This window comes from Peromyscus leucopus, chromosome 4 (genome assembly GCF_004664715.2).
Source record: "Peromyscus leucopus breed LL Stock chromosome 4, UCI_PerLeu_2.1, whole genome shotgun sequence".
NCBI lineage: Eukaryota > Metazoa > Chordata > Mammalia > Rodentia > Cricetidae > Peromyscus > Peromyscus leucopus.
In genome coordinates this window covers 18,915,175-18,941,114 of record NC_051066.1, presented here as the reverse complement: position 1 = coordinate 18,941,114, position 25,940 = coordinate 18,915,175, and the positions used below count along the sequence as shown (strand labels likewise).

Sequence of the window (25,940 nt, the reverse complement as noted above, 5' to 3'; positions counted from 1 at the left end):
CAAACTACCTGACTCCAGAGGCTGGGTGCTGTGGTATAGCAAATGTGAGTGTCCTCACTCCCTATTGGAATCATGGTCTTCAGTGTGTTGCTAATGGTGTAGCACCTTCAAGAGTTTGATCCTTGGGGTGTCAAGGTGGCTTCAAGTCAAACAGAGGGCAATGGGATCCCAGTGTCTCTACTCTCTAACATAATTGATCCTTTGCCTACATTTCTTCTGGTAACTGAGATGCTATCTGCCAGTCCTTGTGAAGTCATCACTTAATTGGAACCAATGCTGATGTCTATCCTCCAGACTATAAAACTATGAGATAAATAACCTCTTTCCTTTATGAAGTTACTCTACTCAGGTATTTCATTATAGTAACAACATATAAAATATTACACTGTGCAAATAATTCTAAGGTGTTCTGTAGCATGAATCTTAAGGGGTCTTATTAATAAAAACAAACCCAGGGTCTGGTATTGGGGTGAATGCTGGAAGATCAGAAAAGCAGAACAAGCCACAGCCACTTCACCTTGCCAATTCCTCAGCTGATCCTGTTTCCTCAGATTGGAAGCCTCTGAGTCCTTATCCAGATGGATCTCAGCTGAACTGCTTCTTGAAAGCCTAAAAGCTTAACCAGCATCTAGTTCCTTATCCTCACACCTTAAATACCTTTTTGCTTTCTGCCATCAGTTCCTGGGATTAAAGGCATGAGTCACCATGCCTAGCTGTTTCCAGTGTGGCCTTGAATTCACAGAGATCCAGGTGGATCTCTGCCTCTGGAATGCTAGGATTAAGGGTGTGTATGCCACTATTTTCTGGCCTCTATATCTAGTGGCTGTCCTGTTCTCTGACCCCAGATAAGTTTATTAGGGTACACAATATTTTGGGGAACAATACCACCACAGTGTTCTTTCTCTTTAATACATCAGGAAGTCATTTTTATGACTCTTAATGTTGTATTTAATCACATCTACTATAAAAAGAAAATAATGTAGCCATCCCTTTTCAGCATAGTTTTTTTATATGACATAATTCTTTGTTAATTCTTTGGGAATTTGACATCATGCAGCCCAATCTTACTCACCTCCCTCTGCCCCTCATCCTGCAACATCCCCCGAAAAAGAAACCCCTCCCCTCAATAAGTTAATTAAAAACAAAACAACAACAACAAAATACCTTACTCCACTGTCTTTCCCACATATCCAACACATCTTCATTTGTCCTAGTGGTGTTGGGAGCTGCAGTGTGTCATTCAGTATATCCTTTTGTACAATCAGCCCCGCCTACAAATGTTCATTGGAATGAGTCCCTCATCTGGTTTAAGGTCTCTGGCCTCTAGCATACCATCATCACTGGGCCCACACCAAAACTCCTCTCTGAAATCCTGCTGTTGCCCCTCGTCATGGAGATCCTGTGGCTATCATTCTGCAGGACCATCTTCTTATAATATAATATCTAAAATAATACTTGAGTTTTATTCAAAAGTCTGTGAATCTCTCTTGAAATATTGAGATTGGAATTCCTGTATGGCACGGACATAGGAAGTTTTGAGTTAATATACTTCTCTGACTAGCTCATCACACTTCTTTTATAATATTAAGAAGTCAGGAGAGCTGTATTTAGGCGATGGTCTAGGGAGTAACATTATTGAAATATTCATCAAAGTGTGAATATGAGCTTGGGAGGGAGATGTCTATAGTTCTTCAGGAAGGCACTCATGTTGCTGACATCATTTTACAAAGAAAATATTTTGTCTCTGTACACACATAACTTGCAAGTGCAATTCTATAAACATGTTAAAAACACAAACTAAAGTTACACTGCAGCAGGACACAGTCTTAATCACTCATTTGTGCACAAATTATAACAATAATTATTGAATGCTAAATACATCCTAAGAGCATGGGTTCTGGACAAGATACAACTCTGGGTTCTAAGCCTTTCAATCCTAGTGGTCAAGATGACAATGAGAGCTCTTAGTCTATGTTCTTTCTCTTAACTGTTCCCAGGATAAGGAGAACCCTTCTCTGTGGAAACAGAGGGTGATGGGGCAAAAAGATGGCTGGTTTTGCATAGATAGACCCTGATTCATAAAAGAGGTAACTCTTGATTTGAGTCTCATAGGTGACGTTTGTGAATGAATTCAAATCCCAAGAAACTCACTGAAATGATATCCTTCCATTTTAAATTTACTGTTTATTAATGTTGAAATAAAACACAACTTTTTCTCCAAAGGAAGGATGAAATTTTTTCTGAGTCAAATATGAATGATCTTGGACTTGACACAGAGGTTCTTCTGGCTCTGTATGGTGTGTTTCATCATGAAACTTGCTATGTAAGGTGCTAGTAGTCACGGAATAAAAGACACTAATAAGTCAATGTACTTACAGAGTACATTGGTGCCGTCAGTACATAAGTAGGTTGCACAAAATGAGGAATTTTCTTCCGTAGATTTCAGATGCTCTTTGATAACACTCTTAGCTTTTGAGTTAGTGGAAACCAGTGGTCTACACTGAATATGTTTCAAGGATTTTAGCTGATATTCAACAGGGTACAAAGTAAGATGCAGATATGGGTGGCGAGCAGTTTCTCCTCATCTAATCTAGTGGCAGTTCCCCACAGGTATGTGCTAAAACTCCCTTAATCGAAATAATTTCTTGCATGTGTGCCCAGAGGCTTTTCTCCCACATAATTTGGATCTTATCATATAGACAATTAACACTAACCAATATAATTTCCAGTTATCTTAATTAGAACACACTACATATTTCCTCCTTCAAGTTTAACTGACAGTCATAAAAACTTGAGGTATGCTGAGGAATTCTGAGAGACAGAAAATAACATTCTTGTTTCCTGTTTGAAGTTAAGTTAGTTGGAAGATTGAAGTGACTGCTTGAAGAATTTCTAATGAGAAAATGGAAGACAGAGGGTGTAGGGACTTCAGCATGTTGGTATATAGGTGTCTGTGCTTCCTTTGTTAAGAGGACAATAAACACATTAGGGAAGTTGTGGAATTGCTTTGAAAATTACTCTTTTCAAGTATTGTCAGACACTATTAGCTTCTAGTTTCCAATACTAAATGCCATTAAATAATACAGATATTTCCAAAAAGTAAAATAATCTATTTATTATATTTAATATTTCTCAGTTATAAGTTACTGACTTACCACATTACTGTTCTCTTCAAGGCTAAAACAGTTGCAGTTATTCCTTTGAAATGCATAACATTCTTTGGTGTATAGCCATGTTCCTGGCCAACCTGTCATTTCCCATGATGATCATTTATGATCTTGTCAGAGAGGAAATCAGCTGGGGCATTTTGATGCCTTACATTTACCTGAATTTTATATTGTTTGCTTTAATATCCAATGTCTGGTGTAGAGACTGTGTTGTCTGTAAATCTGAATTTTCTTTATTGATTGATTAGTTTTTGTGCTTCAATCAAAAAGATACTAGTACAGATGTAAATGCCAAGAGGCAAAACATGAGGGTAGACATATAAATCTCTAGGACAATAAAGCCTATTCTTGAAATCAATTTAATTATTTATCTTGGAGAAGATACGTGGAGCTAAGTCTCTGTGCAGATGCAAATTTTCTGAAAAACATGACTTATTTTGAGAAATAGATCTATTTATGGGTTCAAAGTAAAAGTGTATGAAAACTATGCTCTAAGCTAAATACTATACAGCATAGAAATTTATGATGAGAAAGCTCCTGCATTGTCCTTGAAGATGCTGATTAGGCTTACAAGATACAGAGCTAGGATAGTTTTGGTAAACATACTTAAAATGGATATAGGAATGCATGATTGAGCTTTAATCAGATGAGATGGGGGAAGTTTGGTTCATTATTGGTGGAGTTTATAGTACATTACATGCATAATTATAGTCTGTGTCATATTGCTTTTCCCCTTTGATGTATCAGCAAACAGTGAAAAGCAACCAGCCAATTAATCAGTGTTAAACCTAATAGATGTTATCATGGAAATGGATATTGGTATCAGCAACTACCCATAAAAATTGGTTTTGATTTGCATCTAACTTAAAATTTTCATTATATTCATTTAACAGTGTTGATTGGATATTTACATTGCTTATATAAAATATAATGCTGGTGAAGTCAAGAAAACTACTGTGTTCTCTAACTTAAATGTTCAAATACAGGTTCATTATGAAAACATTTTTTCTAGTTCCTATTACTAAAGCCAAATCTCTAGATAACAATTAACTCAGATCTTGGGCAAATTGGATCTTAAGCAGTTTTAGGTCACCTTGGGTAAATATTTAACCTCTTCAAGAATCCATTAAAAAGTGATCAAAGTAGTATTCATAACCAGCATTATTATAAATCTTAAACTATGAATTAGGCATCTGTGATGGTTAACCTTGCTTGACAATTTAGTAGGATCACCTCAAACATCTGGTGCATCTGTGAGGGTATTTCCAGAGATGTTTAACTGATGAGGGAGACCAACTCTGAACATGAGTCACAACATCCTGTGGGCAGAGGTCCCAGAGTGAATAAAAAGGAGAAAGCCAGTGAAGCACAGTCATTCATCTCCGGGCTTTATTCACTTTGAATACAATGTAGGCAGCAGCATCACTTTTCTGTAGCCAACCTTCCCCTGCCCATAAGTAAAAATAAACCCTTCCTACTTGAAGCTGCATCGGGGAGGTATTATGTCACAGAAACCAGGACAACAGCTAATACAAAGACATACACATCACAAGCACTATGAAAAGAAACACCTTTTTGGTGGTTGTGAAGAATAAAAGATGAATGTACAAATAACCATAAATTCTGATGACTACGTTAAGAAGTCTTTTATTTCTAAACTTACCTTTCTCTCCTGCATAGTAGTGTCCTTGATTTGAACAAACTCTTAATGATCTTGACTGGTCTTTCTATAACTACTTTATTATTATCTAATTTAGGGTTTTTTTTTTTTTAATCTTAAAACTGAATAACTTTTAAAACTACACAACAATAGTTGCATTAGTCTGTTTAAAACTCTGAATAGCAAATTATTGTCAGGACAGAACTCAAACATACAATGAAAAGGAGACCGCACAAGACAGACTCTTACGTTACACTGTCAGCCCTAGGCTCATCTTGGGATATTATTCTTAGAAGTCTGAGTCCATGTCACTCAACCTCTGTTTGGATTTCCACTGTTCTAGATGTTTGCACCACCTATTGCTCAAAGTCCTTTCCTCTTCCACAGCTACCTGCTAATCTCATCTCTCTTTACCCTGGGTGTCAGTACTGAACTTCCTATTTCCAATTCTCTTTTGTTATTACTGTAGTGTAATCAGAACCCTGTCAGTAATGGGACAGGCAGTGTCTACTAAGCTTCCCTCATTAACTTGTGTTGAACTGAATGCAAAAGCAGAGTGGTACCTATTTGTAAAGAATAATAATAATAATAATGTTTCTTTTTTTCTTTAATTGTTTTCACATTATACATTTTGATCATATTTTTTCTGCTATCCCAGTTCCTCCAATATCTTCTTCACCTCCTTCTAATCTAAACTTCATGTTACTCTCTCTCTTTTCAAAAACAAAACAAAACCAATCCAAACAAAACAAACAAAACGCAAAATACAAAAACAAAACAAAAAGCACATGAAAACACAGATTATGGTTAGCCAACTACTACTGGGCATAGGGCCTTACCTGCAGAGCAATTAATATACCCAGTGACACTCCATTGGACAAAACTGATTTTCCATTTCCCTGTGGATATCAATTGTAAAAAGCTTCTTGGTTATGTGTGGGAGTTCAGAGCACTCAGTCCCAAATGGGATTTCTTTACCAAACCCCTCCAGGCGAGGCTTTAGGATCCATGCAGAGAGGACTGTAAGGCAGGAGCAGTTATGCAGACACAGCAGGGCTGACACATGTGAACTCACAGAGACTGACAGCAAGCTCAAGTTCAAACCAGACAAAACCCCAGCAGAGGGAAAGGAAAGCAGACCCAAAGAAATGTACTTTTAAGTGGTGATTAATATTATCTATGTTGAAGGATTATTTTATTTTTACATTTTTCCCTCTTTTATAATTATTTCTCACCAAAGTTATTCCCCAAGGATTGATATCACATTGAACCTCTTAGAAATGCCAAATATCACTTTTGTGTGGTGGGCCCACCTGAATTCCAGTACTCTCTGAGCTGAAAATCATAGGTTCAAAGGCAGCCTGGAGAACATTATAAGAAAAAAATAATATATAATATCAGGTTGTAGTCAGATCAAATGAATCAGAGTATTAACAAAAATAGCAAAGTAGTTTTGAATCAAATTACATATGAATAGCATTGATTTCTAGAACAGAAGTTACTCATATAACCAGAAAACAATGAAGTAATTGTTTTAGTAAAAAAGTTATTAGAAGCTATTTTGGAATTAACAAGACAGAGTTTGGGGAAAAGATGTTATTGTTAGTAACAATAGTAACTAGTTAGTAAAATTATCAGGAAGATGATATTGTTCATAACTTCATAATTTTGTTTTATGTAGGTGAGGTAATAGAGATGGATTTTACTTTTAATTACAATATTGATAACATTGTATATATTTCTCCAAAGCATATGTATTTAAAACAATTTTGAGAATTTTATATATGAGTATTATATTTATGTCTTTCCCCCTTCTCTCCCCTCCATCCAACTCCTCCAATGCTACTCCAATTCTCTCTCAAATTCATGGCCTCTTATCTTTAATTATTTGTTACTTATTTACTTATATATATTTGCACACACACACACACACACACACACACACACACACACATATATATATCTCCCACTGAGTTCATTTGATATTGCCTAGTATATGTGTTTAGGCTGACTACTTGGGATTTTTATAACCACTGGGTTTTTAATCCCTGAAGGATACAGATTCTCTCTCTTTCAGCAGCTATTAATTACCTATAACTCTTCATCTAGACTTGAGGGCTTAGGAAAATTTCTCAATACTCATTGACATGTCAGCTGGTGCTATTGTTCAAGGCTAGCCTAAGCAGCCACATTGTTGAGATTTCATGGCTGCAGCTTTTCTATAATGTGAAGAAGACCTTCTCATGTTATGCCCAGATCACGGGGACCCCCAAAAGACCACCATGGAGACCGAATCCCACACGTAAAAGCAAAGAGCCTTTATTTCAAGAGCTTGGTCCCTCTGTCTGTCTGACACAGCAGTGAGAACAGAGAGCCCTGAACTCAGGTGGGGCAGAGTTTTTTATCATAGCAGAGGTTGGGGTGAGGGGATTTCCAGGGTCCAGGACCCTGATTGGCTGACAATTGTCTAGGGCTATCTGTAAAACAAAAAATAGGTGTGTGCTAGACTCAAGGACATCGGGCCACCTTATCTAATGGTTGGAATGTTTGAGATATCAGGTACTTCCTCACCCCAGGGTGGATCCCTGGGTGGTATCAGCTTAAGGCTTTTCATGGATCTCGGTGTTGCCTGCCAGTCAGTCTTTCACAGAAGCTGTGTCTAGGCCCCCTAAGACTGTCCTGGCTGCTGTGTGGTCAAACTGTTTTGGGTCCCTTTCACACAGCAGACATCCCTGTTCTCTGGTACCTAAATCCTTTTTCATCCTTTTTCCTATATCCTTTAAAAAAATATTTATTGAGAAAGTTTTTTCTTTCGTTTTACACAACAATCAAAGACACCGCCCCCATGCCTCCCCGCGCTTCCCAGCCTCCTCTCCCAACCCACTCCCTACTCTCCCCAACAAGAAGGCAAGTCTTCTCATGGGGAGGTCTTGTATAGTATTAGCAGGACCAGCCTTAATATTATACATCCCAGTGGCTCAGGAGAGAGAACTACTAATGGCGAGGACTATTTTTGGGAAATAGAATCTCAGCACACCGAGCTCTATAGTCCATTTGCTTTAATTCCTCTGGCATAACATCCTTTATACACAGCTTCAGTTTTGTTCTCGTGCCTAGCTCCTTCTTTGCCTGATTTCTCTCTATACTTATCTATTGCTCCCTCTAAATTGTATCTTAATTCTCTTGTCTTAATTCTGCCTCATCTAGGTCCTTTTCAGCTTGTTCTTACCCAGCTAGTACTTCCCCACCTGGCTCTTCCTCATCTTCCATCTCATTCCTTTAGTCCTCCCTTCTAGCCCTTCAACCTAGTTCTTCCCTATCTCAGTTCGTTCCTCTCAAGGTCTTACCCATCTAGTTCTTCCATTCTCTTTTCTCTTCTCCATGCTGTTCTCTCCTTTTCTACAGAAAAATACCTGCCTTTTCTTTCCCTGGGCAAGTAGTTCCCTGCCTCTTCAGGAATGTTGTTTTATCTCTCACCTTGATATGTAAAACCTCTTTTGTTCCCAGTGGAAGTGCTCTGGAGAACCACTAGGCCTCCTCAAGGCCAGGGAGGTGGTCTGAACTTCTTTAGCACAGGAAACAAAGTTAAGCATCTCCAACCAGCTTGTTTCCTAAACTCAGCAGGGCAGTTAGCAACTTAGGAGGTTCAGCAGGTCTGGGGAGCTGAAGTGTTTACCAATTGGTCTGGGCATGCAAGGATTTCCTGGCAGAAAACAGCTAAAATATTAAAGGTTGGGTAACACCAAATATTCATAATAAATGGCTTTGCCTTTTGACAGACTCTTGGCTGGTCAAAGTTCAGCTTTAACACACAGCTGAATCTCTATAATATATTCTTGCGGCCTGCAAGAGGGAGGCACATTCAGTAGAGGCAAGTCCAAGCCCTTCCCCCTGCCTCAAGGCTGCACAAGGTGTCTCATCCTAAACAGTGGGCTCCAAACCCCCCCCCCTCATGCCCCAGGGATGGATTCTGATTCTACCGCCAGGGGGCTCCCCAAGCAGACCAAGCTACACAATCATCTCACCATGCGGAGGGCCTAGTCCAGTCCCATACAGGTTCCACAGCCATTGATCCAACTTTTATAAGTTCCCACTAGTTTGGTTTGGTCTTCTCTGCACGTTTCCCCATCATGAGAGAGAGAGAGGAGAGACTCTATGAGCAAGTGCTCATATGGGATCCCCATATCCTTAATAACAACTTTTCAATGTCTTATTAACTTCTAAGAATTCTTTTCACAAGTCTTTTGTTACACTTATATTCAATAGCCTGCTATTACACTTACAATATGAAAATATTTTATTCTAATTTCGATTGATTTTTTTCATGTTTTGTCATTTTCATTTGAAGAGCAACATTTTAAAAAGTATTGGCTTAATTAAAAACTTAATGGATTATGCATTTGAGTGTTATGCTAAAAATACAGCCATTGTGAAATCCAGAGTAATAATGAGTATTTTCCTGTTTTTTTTCTAAAAGTGTATGTGTATAGTCTTAGGTCCTAGGATTTAGTTTAAGATAGACTATGCACATAGTACACACATTTATACATGTCTTGGTATTTATATGCTATCAATTAAAAATATTTTATTTCTTTAAGTAGGCTTTGTGCTTTTGTCAAGGATTAGTTACCCATAGTATGGACATGGGTAGCCATTATTGTCTTAGTCTTCTACTGATGTCTCCTATCAGCTGTCAATACTATACTGACTTGATAACTATTATTTTATTATCTCTTGAAGTACAGTAATCTTAGTTCTCCCAAAACAAGGTTTCTGTTTGTTTTTATGCTTATTTGTGTGTTTTGTTTTGTTTTTTCTTTTCCTGACCCTTGGCACTTTTGCCTGCATTTTAAAGACAGCTTATGAATTTCTACAAAATGTCTGAAGGATTTAATTCTGATTAGCATGTGGTTTTCTGAATATAATGACATTTGACTGTGTTAGATCTTGCAAAGTCTGAATAAAATATATCACTTATTTATCTTTTGCTAACTTTTGTTAATATTTTTATGGTTTTCAGTATCTTATATGTCTTCTTTCATATTTATCTATTTCTCATACTTGTTTATGCTATTGAAAATTTTATTTTAAATATTAATATCCAGTTAATTGTTATAAATGTAAAGAAACAGAATTTTATTATTTTTGAGTTCTTATTAAATTCACATATATTTCAACATCAAGAAATACATTATCTTGTATACTTTATATATATGAAGTTTTGTCATTTGTAAGTGAATATACTAACTTTTTTTCTTCTAGAAGAAATACTTTTCTGTCATCTTTTGTTTACTTTATTATACTGTTTAGACCACAGTTCAGTAGATATGAATTTCTCATTCATCCTTTGCTCCTGTTTTATTTTGAGATACATTCTGATGGAGACTAAAACTGTTAAAATAGAGTATAAAACACTGTGATAATATGTTCAATGAATTTCCAATGTGATGATCCCTACTGTTGATAACTAACAAATTTTCATCTCTCACTTTCTGGAGCAAAAAGGAATATCAATGTCTTAACATCTATATGTTTGTATGAGCTATATTTTAATTTATTTCAGGTGATTGTCAAGTCTGGGCCAGGCACTTTTCTTAGTCTGGCAGTGTATGACAATTATATCTTCTGGTCAGACTGGGGGCGAAGAGCTATTTTGCGTTCCAACAAGTACACAGGAGGAGAAACAAAAATTCTTCGTTCTGATATTCCACATCAGCCAATGGGAATCATAGCAGTTGCTAATGACACCAATAGCTGTAAGTTATAATAGGAAATAATATTTCTTAATTATATAGCCTGTCAATTTTTTTCTCATTTATGGTAATATAAATTTGTGATCATATGACTTGGGATATAATATTCAAAATTTGACTACTCAATGAATCAAAACTGTCTGAAATGTTTAAGTAACTTCTATAGAATTTAGTTGGTTACCACAAGAACAATTTCAGTTTTAATTATTTATGAAATTCTACTCCATTCTCTTTTATTTCTCATATCTTTGAAAATAAGGGTTAATTTGTTTCTGGGATAATGATTTTTTTTAGTAGGTTTGCATCTAGTTTTATGAATTTTACAGTCATTGAAATACTTAGAGAATTATGGCTTGCAGTAGGAAAAACTCTCATAATGCCATGCATGTTCAAAATTTCTGAGTGTCCTAGAGGTTAAGGCAGTTCAACTATTTTCTGGTTACCTGTAATTAATGAGGACCAGGTATTCACCACAAAATGTTACTTATAGGCCCCTTCATTACAGGTGAACTCTCTCCTTGTGCATTATTAAATGGAGGTTGTCATGACCTCTGCCTTTTAACACCTGATGGAAGAGTGAATTGCTCCTGTAGAGGGGACCGAATATTGCTAGCTAACAACAGATGTGTGAGTAAGTAATGATAATCTATGTAATATGCTTATATTTTGAAATTCTGTTATTGTATTCATAGAGTTGTAGAGGTTCAGTTCTTTCATATCTGTTTTTGCAAGAATCCAGCTCATCCTAGTATTTTCTTGTAGCTTCAGGCGATAAGTAACATGATTCAAGAAAATAACTTGTGAGTCCCTGTGGTTGAGGCCTGACTGTGTTAAGACCATCTTCAGAAGTCCCTGCATATAAGATCACTTACCAACTTGTAGCTGTCTCTTTGAGACTCTCTCACAATTATGAAATTAATTACAGCTGAGATGAACTAGAATTCATGCAGGAGTTCAGTGGCCATGGAATAACCCCCTTCATAGTCTATGGCAGTATGTAAATGAAAGAGAATGGCTCATGCAGCTTATTTGTAATCATTTCCAAACTGTTAATTAAAAATGTAACTTTCCAGCCTTGCATAGTGTTTATTCTTCCCAAAGGCATTGCAGTCTTTAATTAGTACCATTATAATACACCCTTATTAACAGCTAAATTTCCAAAATAAATAATGGTTCAAGTGTTTCAATACTGCCATGAAAAATTAGCAAGCTACATAAAAAAAAGGTTAACTTCCCTTTAACACTGAAACTCTTTGTATATGAGTAGGTGGAGAGTGAAATATCTTGTTGGAAATTGGTGAACTCATTTTCAAAATGTGTCAGCTTTATCAAATTTCTCCCCTTCTTTGTATTCTTTTCTCTCATCTTTCTTGTTAAAAAAATTAATAGAAGTGGGTATGTTTACATCACTGAAAATAAGTATTTTTCACCTTTGTCTTCACACATCCTAGTCCTTTATCTACCAAGAGGATCTTTTTGCATATTTGCTATGTGCCTTTTTGTTTTGTGAACTGGTACCTCTTGTTTACAATCAAGGGTACATCTTGGCAAAAAATAAAATTTTAGCTTTATATCAGATTCCGCCAGAACAAAAGGAGAGAATATTACAACTGTTAGTGAATTTTAATGAAGATAAACAATTTTAATATAGTGGGCCTCAAATCTCTATATCTCTTTATTGTCTAGCATGCCTCTGAACAGATCAGCCAAGTACTGAGTTATCTTTCAGTTTGCTTTTTGGGTTGAGGCCTAATGATCAGGACCTGATGTCACATGCAGACCTGGAACATCAGTCATACATTAGAATCATTCATGTTTCTCTCATGGGTCACACTACAGGGCAGAGTTCAGGTAATAGCTTTGATAAAAATAGCAAAGGGAGTGTACAGCGTGCAGCAGAGATCTGTTACTGCACAAAGGTTTATATTTAACTGCCCTAATTAGCTACCTGCTACTCTCTGCTGCAGAGAGGTGATGAGTCAAACATGAAAATACTTTAAACATGAAGAGTTGCACCGTTGTGGAACTGAAGTGTTGCACTGGGCCCCTCAAGGGGAGCAAATTGCTGGGGAGGCATCCTCTATCAGTTATGTGTCTGCTTTGAAATCGCCTGGTCTATCAGCAAAACTGCAAAGTAGCTGTGGCTTTCTACTTGTCAATCCATTGATAGTAAACCAAAATATTCCTAACACATCTATGGCCATACCTGGATTGATTCACTAACGTCGTTCATGAATGTTAGTAGACTCTTTCATTCGCTGACACATGAGGGTAAATGTAGAAAACCATCTTTTTGCTCAATTGTTGGCAAAATATTTACATCCCATACAATATTGTTAACCTCATCAGGGTCCATCACAGAAACAGGAAGAGCAAGCATATTTCAATAAAACACTTGCCATGTAAGAGAATGAGAGGCAAGACAAATTTGTCTGTAGACAGAAACAGAAAGCCTTCAGTGCTGTGTATCAAATGCAAATGTGAGCAAGAATTGTGCTTGCACATAATTTACTTTTGCATTATGTATATATTTTATTTACATTCTGATGAGGTGATAAAACTCTCTGACAGAATGCATCTTTGGGGGAAAATGGTTTATTTTATCTCACAAGTTACAGTTCATCCTTGAGGGAAGTCAGGGCACCAACTAAAGCAGGAACCTGAAGCAAAAACAGTGGGGGACGCTGCCTATGACTGGCTCCTCTGCCTTTCTTATGCAACCTAGGGCCAGTTTCCAATGGTTGCCACCATCCACAAGTGAGCTGGGCCCTCTTCGATTAATGATCAAATAAGAAAACTCCCAGAAAATGAGACATAGGCTAGTCTGATCTTGGCAGTTCTTCAACTGAGTCCTCTCGTCTGAGGTTTTTCTGTGTCACATAAAACATACACACAAGTAACATTATACAGACTAAGCAAATTACGTTCATATATTTAGAAATATATACATAAAACAGCAATTATTTAAAAGAGGCCATGGATTTGAAAGAGAGCAAGGAGGAGAATGTGGGATGGTTTGATGGAGGAACAAGGAAGCAAAAATGATAAAACATATAGTTTCAAAAATGAAAGAAATAAAAAAAACAGAGAAAATAATAAAAGTACATGAGTTGTATGCAAAGCCAAAAAGACAAGTCAGGACTGCTAAAAGACCAGTCTAAATTTTGTTCATTTCATGATCTAAGTAATTTTTGCCAACAATATTAGCACCATTATTAATACATTCCCTTTAGGTTTACTAGTTTTTTTTTTTATTTATTTAAATCCTCTGTTATTTCCTCTGAATGATATTTTACTTTGGTTGGTAAATGAAATTCATTAAAAAATGGTGAAAAGTTCTGCACTGAATGAATTTAATGGGAAGTTTTAGACACATATGTTAATATATAAATATTACATTAAAATTGGAGAAAATTTAAGGAAAAACTACTGGGAACATTTCTGAAATTTCAAAAACTTGGATAATAATTTGTGAAATTGAACTGTATCTCCTATGGATACCAACCCTGATTACATTCAGAACTGTTAATATGACTTGATTTCAACATATTATTTGTTTAACAAATAGTGTGACAAGTACATGAGGACATTTTACACCCCAAATTAATGATTCCAAAAGTTTGCTGGTGAATCTATGTTATAAGAACAAAGATAAGTTATTAAGTTATTTTCCCCTGTACAAACCCCTAAAAGAGGAAACATGGCATGCTTGAGACAAAACTTAACTGTAGCATAGGTATTTTGCACTTTGTCATTATTGGCCTGTACTTGTAATTTATATCAAATCCCATGAGACAGGTAGAGAGAGAAGGAGGGAGGGAGAGAGAACACTCTTGTTCATTTTCCATAAACATCCTAGGATTTTGAGATCCAATAGCATGGCAGTGGTGGTAGATATGTTAAATATCAAGTTCCAAGCTGTCTGGAGTCCCTTTTTTTTTTTTTTTTTTCCCCATCTTTTCCACCAATTTCTCCAAAAAATTCCAGATGCTTCTTGGCAGGAGGCAGCTGTGTATGGTATTTTCCAGGCTAGTCCTAAGTAGGAACTGGCTACTGAGTCTCAACAGCAGAAAGTTGAGGAGAGGATTAAATTAGAATCTTGGTTAAGGTGACTTCATGCACATCATTAAGATATGGCCCTCTCTTCACAGAAAAGTTTTATTGTTTGGGAGAATGTATAATGGTAAGGATACTCCAATGCATTGTTACAATATACAAAGCTTATTTAACTGGCTATTTTATTTGAGTTTTGAGACATTTCACTATGCAACTTAGACTGGCCTTGAACTCACTATGGCCCACAAAGGCCATGAACTTGTAATCCTCCTGACTCAGGTTCTAATATTCTGGTGTTACAGGCATGAGCAACCACACCTGAGTAATTGGCATTTTCTTTAAAAGGGAGTATTTTAAGACAGACTGCTTCCCTATATGTCAGTTATCAAATTAAAGCTACTGTTTTCCTCTGCACACATATGATCAACAAATGATTAAGAGAATATACAAATAACTATAAATAAAAATAGTAATACTAGTCAAAAATACTTTACAAACAACTCTCCCAAGACTTGTAAAGGTAAATTAATGACAGGAGGACATTAATGACAGAAAATGTTTCTGCTAATTTTCAGTGAAGCAATATGATGAGCTGTTGTTCTTTACTTCATTTCATATGTTTATATAACAGTTCAATTTTATAAGTAAACTTAAGGAATACAATAATAATAACATAAAATAATTCTTATTATGCAAATCCTTACTTTTCACTCTTTCAGCTAAAAACTCTTCTTGTAATATCTATTCCGAGTTTGAGTGTGGAAATGGGGAGTGTGTTGACTATCTGCTCACTTGTGATGGTATCCCTCATTGTAAGGACAAATCAGATGAGAAACTGCTCTATTGTGGTAAGTGTCAAATGAGAACTTTATCGATGCAGAAAGATATTTCTGGTTTGGTTTTATAGTTTTAACTGGGCTTATCGGTTTCTATTTCATGTGAATAATTGCCTTATGTCTCTCATTGACATGTATCTCTGAGGCAAAATGACTAGATTTTGTTTGTCTTAAAATGTGACACATAATTATTTACCTAGTTACCAGAATACTCCTTGAAGAATATTGTTATGGATTCTATAACATATTAAAAGTGAATTGGAGGCTTTTTTGTAAACTGACTTGTAATTTTTATTTACCAATAATTTTAGGCTCATATTCCTAAAAACATAATTCAGAAGTATCAATGGATAGTGGATATTGCAAACTTATTCTGTAGCAAAGTTCTATCCTCAGGAAAAAAAAATGTTGAACTTATGTAAAAGTATTGTTCATTCCATTTTGTTTCCAGGATCATCATGTGACAAGTATAATTTGATGTGGAAACTGGTTGTGATAACCAGGATCCACAAGAAACATAGTTTTGTGTCATGTGTGCCTCCCTGTTGGTGACAACAAGTGAAAGTCATCCTCTGAAGGAGATTGTCTTTTTCTGTCCTAGGAATCAGTGAGGATTTGTCTTCATTTACCTATTAATCTTTACTGTACATTTATCCAGATTTATCTTGGGAATAGTATGATTTATTTTAGCATTTTAAGACCAACAGTATTAGGTCTCAGTGCCATGGAAAATTTGGGCGACCTACTGTATTTTCTGCTTTCTTGACAAAAGACAAGAAACTAATCCATTTTCTTGTTTTAATCACTTCCTTAGACAAATTAGATATAAAATTCTCCATGAACTAACATTTTAAAAGACTCACATAAGGGATACAAGGAATGAACCCAGCCCTTGGTTCAATTACTTTTCCTTCCTGAATATTTGAATAAAGTTGGATTAAAATACATCATAAGAAACAAAGACCCAAGTCTGTAAAAAATGCCATAGGAAAAAGCTTTTCTGTTCAAATGGATTGAATTTAGTTTCCAAATATAAAGGCTAATGTTATGGAGTGCCCTATAATAATGGGTTTGGAAAATAAAAATGTTTTATTTATGTTCAAGCAAACAAACAAACAGAAAACAACAACAACAACAAAAAAGAAAAACAGCTTAGCTCTCCTATGTAATAAGAACACACTATTGGTTTTTCTGTATTATCTTCCCATTTATCACAGTGTATTCCCTTTCAGATCTGTCTGTGTTGATGCAAATGACAGGTTTTCAGTCTGTTTAAAAAGCTTCTTAGTATCTTACCATGCTTTCCTAATACTTCATCATTGATTGACATCTTGTTTGATTTCTTCTTTTAGCAACTGTGAATAATGCTGCAGTAAACATATTAGTGCAGATGCTGCTGTGTGGTGGTTACTTTCATCCTTTGATAAGCACATGTAGTAAGATCATTGACTCCTATGATAGTTGTATTTCTCATTTTTTGAAAATGTCTCATAATATTTTCCATAATGACTGCACTAAAAATACTGTATTCACCTTTCTGTACGTATTGGTTGAAAATTGTTATATTTTGATTTTTTTTTCTTGGTAGTCATTCATTATGTGGTATTCTTGATAGTCAAGATTATGTGATATTTCATAGTGGTTTTGCCATGGGTTCTGTTAATAGTCATTTAAGTACTTTTTCATACACTTTTTGCCTGTTTAGATATTTTCCCTTGGAAAATGTTAAGTTAGACCTATTGGCTGTTTAAAATTATATTGTTTGGGGTTTTGCAATTGAGTTGAGTTCCTTTGTATTTTACATATTAACCACTGCTATGTGTGTTTTATATTTTTCGGTCTCTATTTACCTCTTTTCTGTTATGCTGTTTGTCATTTCCTTCCTTCATACAATTTTGGATTTATTTTATACTTTCTTTTATACAGCTGTGAGCTGTATTGTTAGAAATTATTTTATATTATTTTATTTTAAATCTTTTTGCAACTCTTGATGTTGGCACTAACAGCTATACTGTGTGTTCTTGGCACTCATCTGAGGGATCCCATGACTTTAAGCATATTACATTTGAAGAGTTCCCATTTGATATTTTCTTTGACTAATTGGTATTTAAAGAAAATGTTATTCAGCTCAGTGGATATTTTAAACATATTTTAGCGGAAATTTATTGATATTTCTGTGATTCTTTGATATTCTCATTTTGGAATGTATGCTTTGTTAATTTTTTATTATAAAATCCTTGACAACATAAATGAATTAATGGATGGATAGTAGAATGTTTTACTCCTTCTGAGATAGGAATTTTTTTCCTTCTGAATTGATTATATCTTGTATGTTTATTCCTGTGGAGCATGGGAGAAGTTTGAGAAACAGTAGGTAGATATAGTACTCAACCACTAGTTAGGAAGCATCAGGTCTAAAGGATTCAAGTATAACCCACTGTAACTCAGACCTTTTATACAACACAGCACTGCTTTATGGATCCAGATTCCATTAGTAAGGAGGGGAATTTTATTCATGGTTTCCACTCTCTGGAAACATTTCTATATGACTTCTAACAACAACTTTTGATCTTTATTCATAAGAAAACAGAAGTTGCCGAAGTGGGTTTAAACCTTGTTACAATCGTCGCTGTATTCCTCATGGCAAACTCTGTGATGGTACAAATGATTGTGGAGATAACTCTGATGAACTGGATTGTAAAGGTAAAATATTATTATATCAGTCTGGGAATATTAGACATTATGACAGATGTTTATTAAACTTTCACAAAGTTTGTCCCTGAGAAAATTGTGCTATGAAAACATCTGCTGACATTTTTATAAATACTTTTGGAACAGAACTGTAGATCATTGTGTTAACAGAAGCTAGACTTGGGGATATGAGACGTTCATGATCTCCATCATATGTGAAATGAAAAATATTGATCCTGTAGAAGTGGAGAGAAGATGGTGGTTACCAGAGGATATCACCTGAAGAGAAACATTTTGGAGAAAGCCTGATCAATGGGTACAATGATCCAGTTTGATATAAACAAGAATTCATTTTTGTAAATCAGTCAAAATGAATTCAATTTTAAAAGTTATGACAACCGTTTTAGTGTCTATTATTTAACTCACATTTCAATTATTACCCTTGCTTTAATCCTATTTTTATCTACTTGCTTTTAGGATGTTTAAATCAGAATATACTGTATGCTGGTTTCTGTCTCACCATCCAGAGACTTTTTTAATTTTAAATGCTTAGCCAATAATTTGGGCTTGTTATTAACTAGTCCTACAATTTAAATTAAACCTTTTCTATTAATTTACATGCTGCTACATGGTTCATGGCTTGTTACCTCATTTTACAGACGTCCTACTCCCTTTGTGTCTGGCTGGTGACTCTACCCTTCTTCCTCCCAGCATGTTCTCAGTCTTGCTCTCCAGCCTACCCTCTTCCTGCCTAGTTATTGGCAGGAATTAAATGAATGAGAGCAACATATCTTCACAGTTTATAAAAGAATTATTCCACAGCAATATTCAATACTGAATTTATTGCTCTAAGAGTGATTACCTTTGCTCTATTTTACCCATCAGTATGGGTAAAATACTTAGTACTAGTCTTTAAAAATAAACATATTTATTGATACATATTTATATATGCCATATACTTTACTTGTTTCAAATACACTCAATGATTTTAGTAAACTTATGTAATTTTGCACTTATCATAATCAATATTTTTCAGAACATTTATCTGAGTTCTTAATGCTCATTTTCATTGCCGACCACAGTTTTGCCTTTTGTAGGCATTTCACACAAATTAAGTCATGGAGTATGCATTGTATTTCATATCCTGCCTCTTTCACTTAAGATATGTCTTTGAGATTCATCAATGTTATAAAATTTACCAACAAATCACAAACCTTGTTACCACACCTTTTTTCTTCTGTTATTTTTTGTTATTGAAGCTATTATTACATCATTTCTTACTTTCCTTTGCTCACTTCAAACTCTACCAATATACCCCTCCATGAAGACTTTGAAGTCCATGTCCTCTTTTTTCACTAATTGTTCTTATATGTTAGGTATGCATGTAAAACCTTCTCTCCATAATGTTACATGTATATATGTTTTCAGGGCAGACCTTTGGAATTAGACAACCAGTTGGTGTACTGTTCCCTAGGGGAGACTATTTATCCTATTCTTAGCATTCCTTAGTTGCCTGTCATTCTTTGGGTAGAGTTGAAGCCTCACAGGATATTAATGCATCCTTACTGTGCATTCCATTACTCACATAACAAATGTATTGACAAATTTCCAATTGTCAATTAGAATGGCTTTCTAGTCAATCCACTTTAGGCTTGAATTGAATATACTTTCCACAGCTTCCCCTGCCTATACTTTTCTAGTTTGTTTCTGTGTTGTTAATCAGGTTTATATTTCTTATATGTCTATTAGAGAAGATACTCAAATTAGACTTACTGCTTCAACTCTTATTTTCTGAATTGTATAAAGCCTAGAAAGGTTTTAAAACAATAAAAAATTACAAGATATTGAAAGTAGATAGAGATAAACTTATAAACATTTAAAAGAAAGAAAGAATGGACTGAGACCAAAAATAGGTACTATTTATGAGATAGCTTCCAGCAGGAGAGAAAGCATCGAATTAAGTTAATGCTAAAAATAAGAAGAAAGAGCTTGAAGTAATTAAACAAAAATATATGGAAAACTTGTGTCAAAACTTTTTTTCCCCCAAAATAAGCCATTGGAACTTAATGCTACTGTCTTAGTTAGGGGTTTATTGCTGGGGAGTGTGAGGAGATACCATGACCACAGCAATACTTATAAAAGGAACATATTTAATTGGGGCTGGCTTACAGTTCAGAGCTTTAATCTATTATCATCATGGTGGGAAGCATTGTGGCATTCAGGCAGACAAAGTACTGGAGAGGTAGCTGAGAGTTCTACACCTGGATTCACAGGCAGCAGGATGAGCATATCACACTGGGTGTCATTTTAGAACATTTGAGACCTCAAAGGCAGTGACACATTTCCTCCAACAAGGCCACACCTCCTAATAGTGCCACTCCCTATGGGCCTATTGGGACCATTTTTATTCAAACCTCCACAATCCACTCTCAGGCACCCATAGTCTTGTAGCCCTATTATAAAGCAAAATACATTTAGTCCAACTTCAAAAGTCCTCATAGTCTATAACAATCTCAAACTTTTTTAAAAGTCCAAAGTCTCTTCTGAAACTTGGGGCAATCTTTTAACTTTAACTACTATAAAGTCAAATTAAAAAGCAAATCACATACCTCCAACATATAACAACACAGGATATACATTATTATTAAAAAAAGAAAAAAATAATCATGAAATACTGGATCAAAGCAAGACAGAAAATCAGCTGGGCAAGCCCTCGGCATATCCATATCTGTTTTCAAAGTGCTCTTTGGATCTCCAACTCTTTCAGCTTTCTTGACTGCAACAGAATTCTTCTTGTTGTACAAGTTCCACTTCCTGATAGCTGCTCTCCTCAGCAGGTATCCCATGGCTCTGGAATCTCCAACATTTTAGGTTCTCCAAAGCAATTCAGGCTTCATATTCACAGCTTCACACAAAGACCTGTCTAGGCTTCTATGCATGGATACCCCTGACAGGTACCTGGCCTCAGCAGCTTTCATTGGCCATCAAGGGAGATTCCACAATACTTTTCTTCTTTCCTTGACTCCAAGGCCAGTACTACATGACCAAAACCCCCAAGGTCTGCTGCTTGCTGGGGCTGCAACATGGTTCCTTTTTCAAATACATCACCAACTTGTTTTCAATGGTTTCCTTTATTGACTAATCTTGACTGTTCTAGGACTCACTCTGTGGATCTGGCTGGCCTGGAACCCAGAGGTTCTTTTGCCTCTAGAGTGCTGGGATTAGAGGCATGCTGATATCACCATACCTGGTTCTAAGCTTTTCCTTAATTCCTTTTGAAAAGGTGAAAGTTTAGCTGGGTGGGATCTTGGCCTGAGGCTACCACTTGCTTTATTCCATTTAACATCAGGATTTTCTTTAATCTGTTTACACATACTGGAGCCCTTTTCCTTCTCAAATTGTGCATTTTGCATTTTTCCTTATTCAACTTGTTCCCTTTCATTATAAATCTGCATAAGAGTGAATACTAGTAACCATATAATAGAGTCAGTACTAACCTGTTTTGAAATTTCCTCTGCCAATGCAACTAATCCAAAACTCTTCAATTTAGCCTCAGGCAGACTTTTTGGACAAAGGCAAAAGCCAGCCACATTTTTAACCAAAATATCACAAGAATAGTCTCTAGGCCACATACTAAAATTCTTTTCTGAAACCTCTTGAGCCAGGTCCCCACAGTTAAAATCACCCTCAGCAACACTGTCTTCCATGTTCCTACTAGGACGACCAATTCAACCGTGCTTAAACCCCACTTAAAGCATTCAACTGATTTCTGAACCCAAAGTCCCAAAGTCCATATTTTTCCAAGCAAAAGTAAGTTCAGGCCTATCAGAACAATACCCCATTCCTGGTACCAGCTTCTGTCTTAGTTCAGGTTTTATGAATGTGAAGAGATATCGTCACCAAAGAAAATATTTAATTGGGGCTGGCTTACAGTTCAGAGGTTAAGTTCATTATCCTCATGGTGGAAATGATAGCAGCATGCAGGTATACACAGTACTGCAGAGGTAACTGATAGTTCTACATCTGGATCTACAGGCAGCAGAATGAGAATGACACACTTGTGGCATCTGAGATCTCAAAGACACACATCCCCCAGTGACACACATCCTCCAATAAGACCATACCTCCTAATAGTGCCAATCTCTATGGGTCTATGAGGGCATTTTTATTCAAATCACCACAGCTACTATGTGTTTTCTTGAGGAAAAATAGTTTTTTTCTTAAAATGATAATAAATTAGTGTGTTTGGAATTAGAAAATACTGTGTATAGTACACGAGAGGTATTTATAAAATTGTTATATGTTTAAAGAATTCTTATGAGATATAGATAAAATATACTGTATCTAATTATATCTAGTTGTATCAACAGCAACTGCCAAAGAAAAGCACAAATTAAGAAGGAGTATTGTCCTTTTAGAAACTTAACCATCTCATTTATAGTACTGGTCACAAAAATGCATTAAGAATCAAGCTTTGGTAAAAGTGTTTCTTTTTTTGATAATCATAGCATAAAATTCATAACAGTTGGATACCTTAATTCAGTTAAAGCATTTATCTTGGCATTTTTACTTTAATGGTGGGTATTTGAAATCAAAGTTGCTTTTAAACATGGACTCAAACTCATTGTTACTTTTTAGAAATGAATGTGTTTATGAAACTTGAGTAATTCCTATGATAAACAATTAAGTTGCTGTTTTTGGAGAAAAAAAAGTGCCTCTCACAGTTTGACTTTTCTCTCAGCTGTGGATGTTAATATAATGTTCTTCTTTGGTACCTAGCAAATCACAGAGGGAAAATCTTGCTAATCCTATTTCTTATAACTCTGGTGCCTGTTGATTCAGGTGTGAGTTTAACAAACTGCTCCCTCACAGCAAGGATAATATATGAAGAATCAGGGAGAGATAACAAAGTTACCTTCCAAGTATTCCAATTATTCCTCTCTCAAGACCCCTTACAAACCAAAGATGTCTTTACTGTACATATAATCACATATTAATATTACTGTTGTAAAACAAATTACTGGGTTAGCAAGACATTCTTAGTGGTGTTCTAGTGGCGTGGATGTTACGGTAGTAACAAATCCCATTCTAACAGAACTTAAGGCCAATTCCACAAATTAAAATCCATACCTGGCACCATTATCAGGGCCTCAAACCTGTTGCTACACAGCCTGTAAACCCTAGAAGAGAACCTATTTTTTTTCCTCTGTTAACTGGACATAACATGAACCTGACTCCTAATAAATTGTTTTTATATACATAGTGCATTGGTCAACACTCATCAGAGAAGCTTCTTTTTGAAGTAGATGGTGATTAACATAGAAATCCATAACTGGTCAAGGTGCAGAGAATAGAAAAGTATTGAATGAGCATCTATATCACACTTCCTTCTCTTTTGACTCAGATACCTTTGTAGAAAAACAGATGAGAAAATATTAAGAGCCAGAGGTGGTGGATGAGTACAAAGAAACACTTTTTCTAACATAGCATGCCAGTTTCACATATGAACTCACAATGTTTGTGAAAGCATGTACAAAACCAGTGTAAGCTCAGATCAGATAATATTCCAACATGGAGAGGGTAGCTGGGTACAAAGTATCATTTCTAGCTAAGATGCAGTAGATAGCTCCTAGGGAAGGAGGGTTAGTTTTCTTTAAGGGTGCAGTCTATATTTGACCATTCTGAAGTGAAGGCCATACATTTAAGAGTATATGGGCAGTATAGGCTGTATTTACAGGTTAAAAATAAAAGGGCATATATGTAAAATTAAATTAAATTATAAAAAAAATAATGACCAAATAGAAAATTTTCATAATGTACTAATATAAAAAAAATAGGAGGGCATAAAGTCGAGTGGGTAGGGAAGAAGAGATGAATCTAGAAAGAATTGGGAGAAGGGTTCAGGTAGAGCTCAGGGAACCCCACAGAACAAAGGGTAAAGCCAGAGAATAGGAGAATAGGAGCCAGAGGCGCTGAGGATTCGAGAAGAACATGGTCCACAGGATCAGCTAAGCAGGGCTCATAGGGACTCCCAGAGACTATAACATCAATTATGGAGCCTGCTTGGGATTTTTTGGACTTCTGAAAGTCAGAGTTGGGGTGTCTCTGACTCATCTACTTCCCCATGTAACTCTTTTCCTCGTATTGGGTTTCCGGGTCCAACCTTGATATGAAGGTTTATGCCTAGTCTTATTGCATCTTGTTATGCCATGTTTGTTTGATATCACTGGGAGGCCTGCTCTTTTCTGAAGGGAAATGGAGGAATAGTGGATGTGGAGGAGGGAGTAAGTTGGGGGGCACTGAGAGGAGGGGAGGGAAAAGAGGCTGCAGTCATGATGTATTGTCTAAGAAGAATCCATTTTTTTAAAAGATCAAAATACATCGTAAAAAACTTTCAATGAACTGAAAAATGAGGGGAAGGACAAACAAAATATTAAATTATATAATTAAATATGCAGAGCTAGGCCTCTTGGGAAAACTTATAACCCCAGTTATTCAGGAAGTTGAGGCAGGAAAATTATGAGTTCACATTCTATTTCATCTATAGATTAAATATAAGGATAGTTTCACAATTTATCAAGACCCAGTTTCAAAATGGAAAGTAAATACATCTCCAGGGCAGAAGGTTGTCTAGCTTGAGCAGAACCCTAGGCTGGATTGTCAGTACTAGGGAAAACAAAACCAGTAAATACTGAGATTTTAGTAACCTTTGGTCAGAGGTGAAGGTAACGCTATTTGCAAGTTATTTACAGTTTTAAATTTTATGTATCAATAGTTTTTGCTATGTCTCTAATCCACAGTAGCAGAGTAGAAACACATGTTAGAATGAATTCTTTTGGGTTTCTTCTCTTTTAAACACAGAGAATAACTCTGAATCTTCATCAATCTTATTTTATTGTCCCTTTAAACCTATTTCTTTCATTACCAAGAGCTTAGACCTGAAGAAGTCTCACAATGTTTGTCATTTTTGTATTCCTCTTATTGCTGTGTGACAGGTTGAGTGACTTGATCTGGGGGGAGGACATAAGTGTCACCATGTTGAGATGAGTGTAATTGCTTCCCTCGGGAGGTACATCAGTGTCCTTGGGCAACTAGATACTTTTAGATACACCAGAGCACCAGGAATTCTGAAGCTTCCCAAAGGACAGATGAAGGCTGCCAGGGTTTTCTGTTTGTTCTGTTTTTGTTTTCACAAATGCTCAGAAAAACCGTGAAAGACTCCACAAACAATAATCTATAAGAAAAATATAACCATGGGTCAAAAAGAAATTAACAGTGCCTCTGTGTTTGTGCACCTTGAAAAGCTAAGCAGTTACGGAATCATTAAATAGAAGGTGTGCACGAGAGTAAACAAATTAGCATTGCAACAGAAAAATTAATGTCATTTGTGTTCAAACCCCCATGTCAGATTCAATGGCTGCAAGTAGCATGGAAAGTAAGAAGAGAGAATCAACTTTAGTCATCTATAAGAATTACCCTGTGAACCACAGAAAGACCTATTGATTTTATGTCTTCTTTATCTCATAAAATTCTTTAATCGACAAAATAAAAAGAAAGTAGAAGAAAGAAGGAAACTAGGAAAGTGTATGAAAGAGTCAGTGGCTTTGAATTTCATCTCCCTGCTCCTTTTGATCCACTGTCCCTGTCAGAACTTATTTTGTGGTAACTCATTTCTACTCCTGGTATGCGTGTGGTTGTGTTCTTACTAGTGTTCTATAGACTAATGACTTCTTCTAGACTATCTGGAGGGACAAGCTGAATATTTCACACTTGACCT

The 25,940-nt window shown here is 35.9% G+C and overlaps 1 protein-coding gene across 5 annotated transcripts in view; it reads left to right on the top strand.

The window, feature by feature from the left end:
- Positions 1-25,940, top strand: part of Lrp1b (LDL receptor related protein 1B) — a 1,927,307-nt gene that overhangs the window by 1,593,358 nt on the left and 308,009 nt on the right. For all 5 annotated transcript variants that reach the window (XM_037205578.1, XM_028868856.2, XM_037205579.1 and 2 more), the window contains 4 exons: positions 10,391-10,583; positions 11,086-11,211; positions 15,356-15,484; positions 18,056-18,175. In XM_037205578.1, the coding sequence (XP_037061473.1) occupies positions 10,391-10,583; positions 11,086-11,211; positions 15,356-15,484; positions 18,056-18,175 (568 nt within the window). The remainder of the gene's footprint in view (positions 1-10,390; positions 10,584-11,085; positions 11,212-15,355; positions 15,485-18,055; positions 18,176-25,940) is intronic.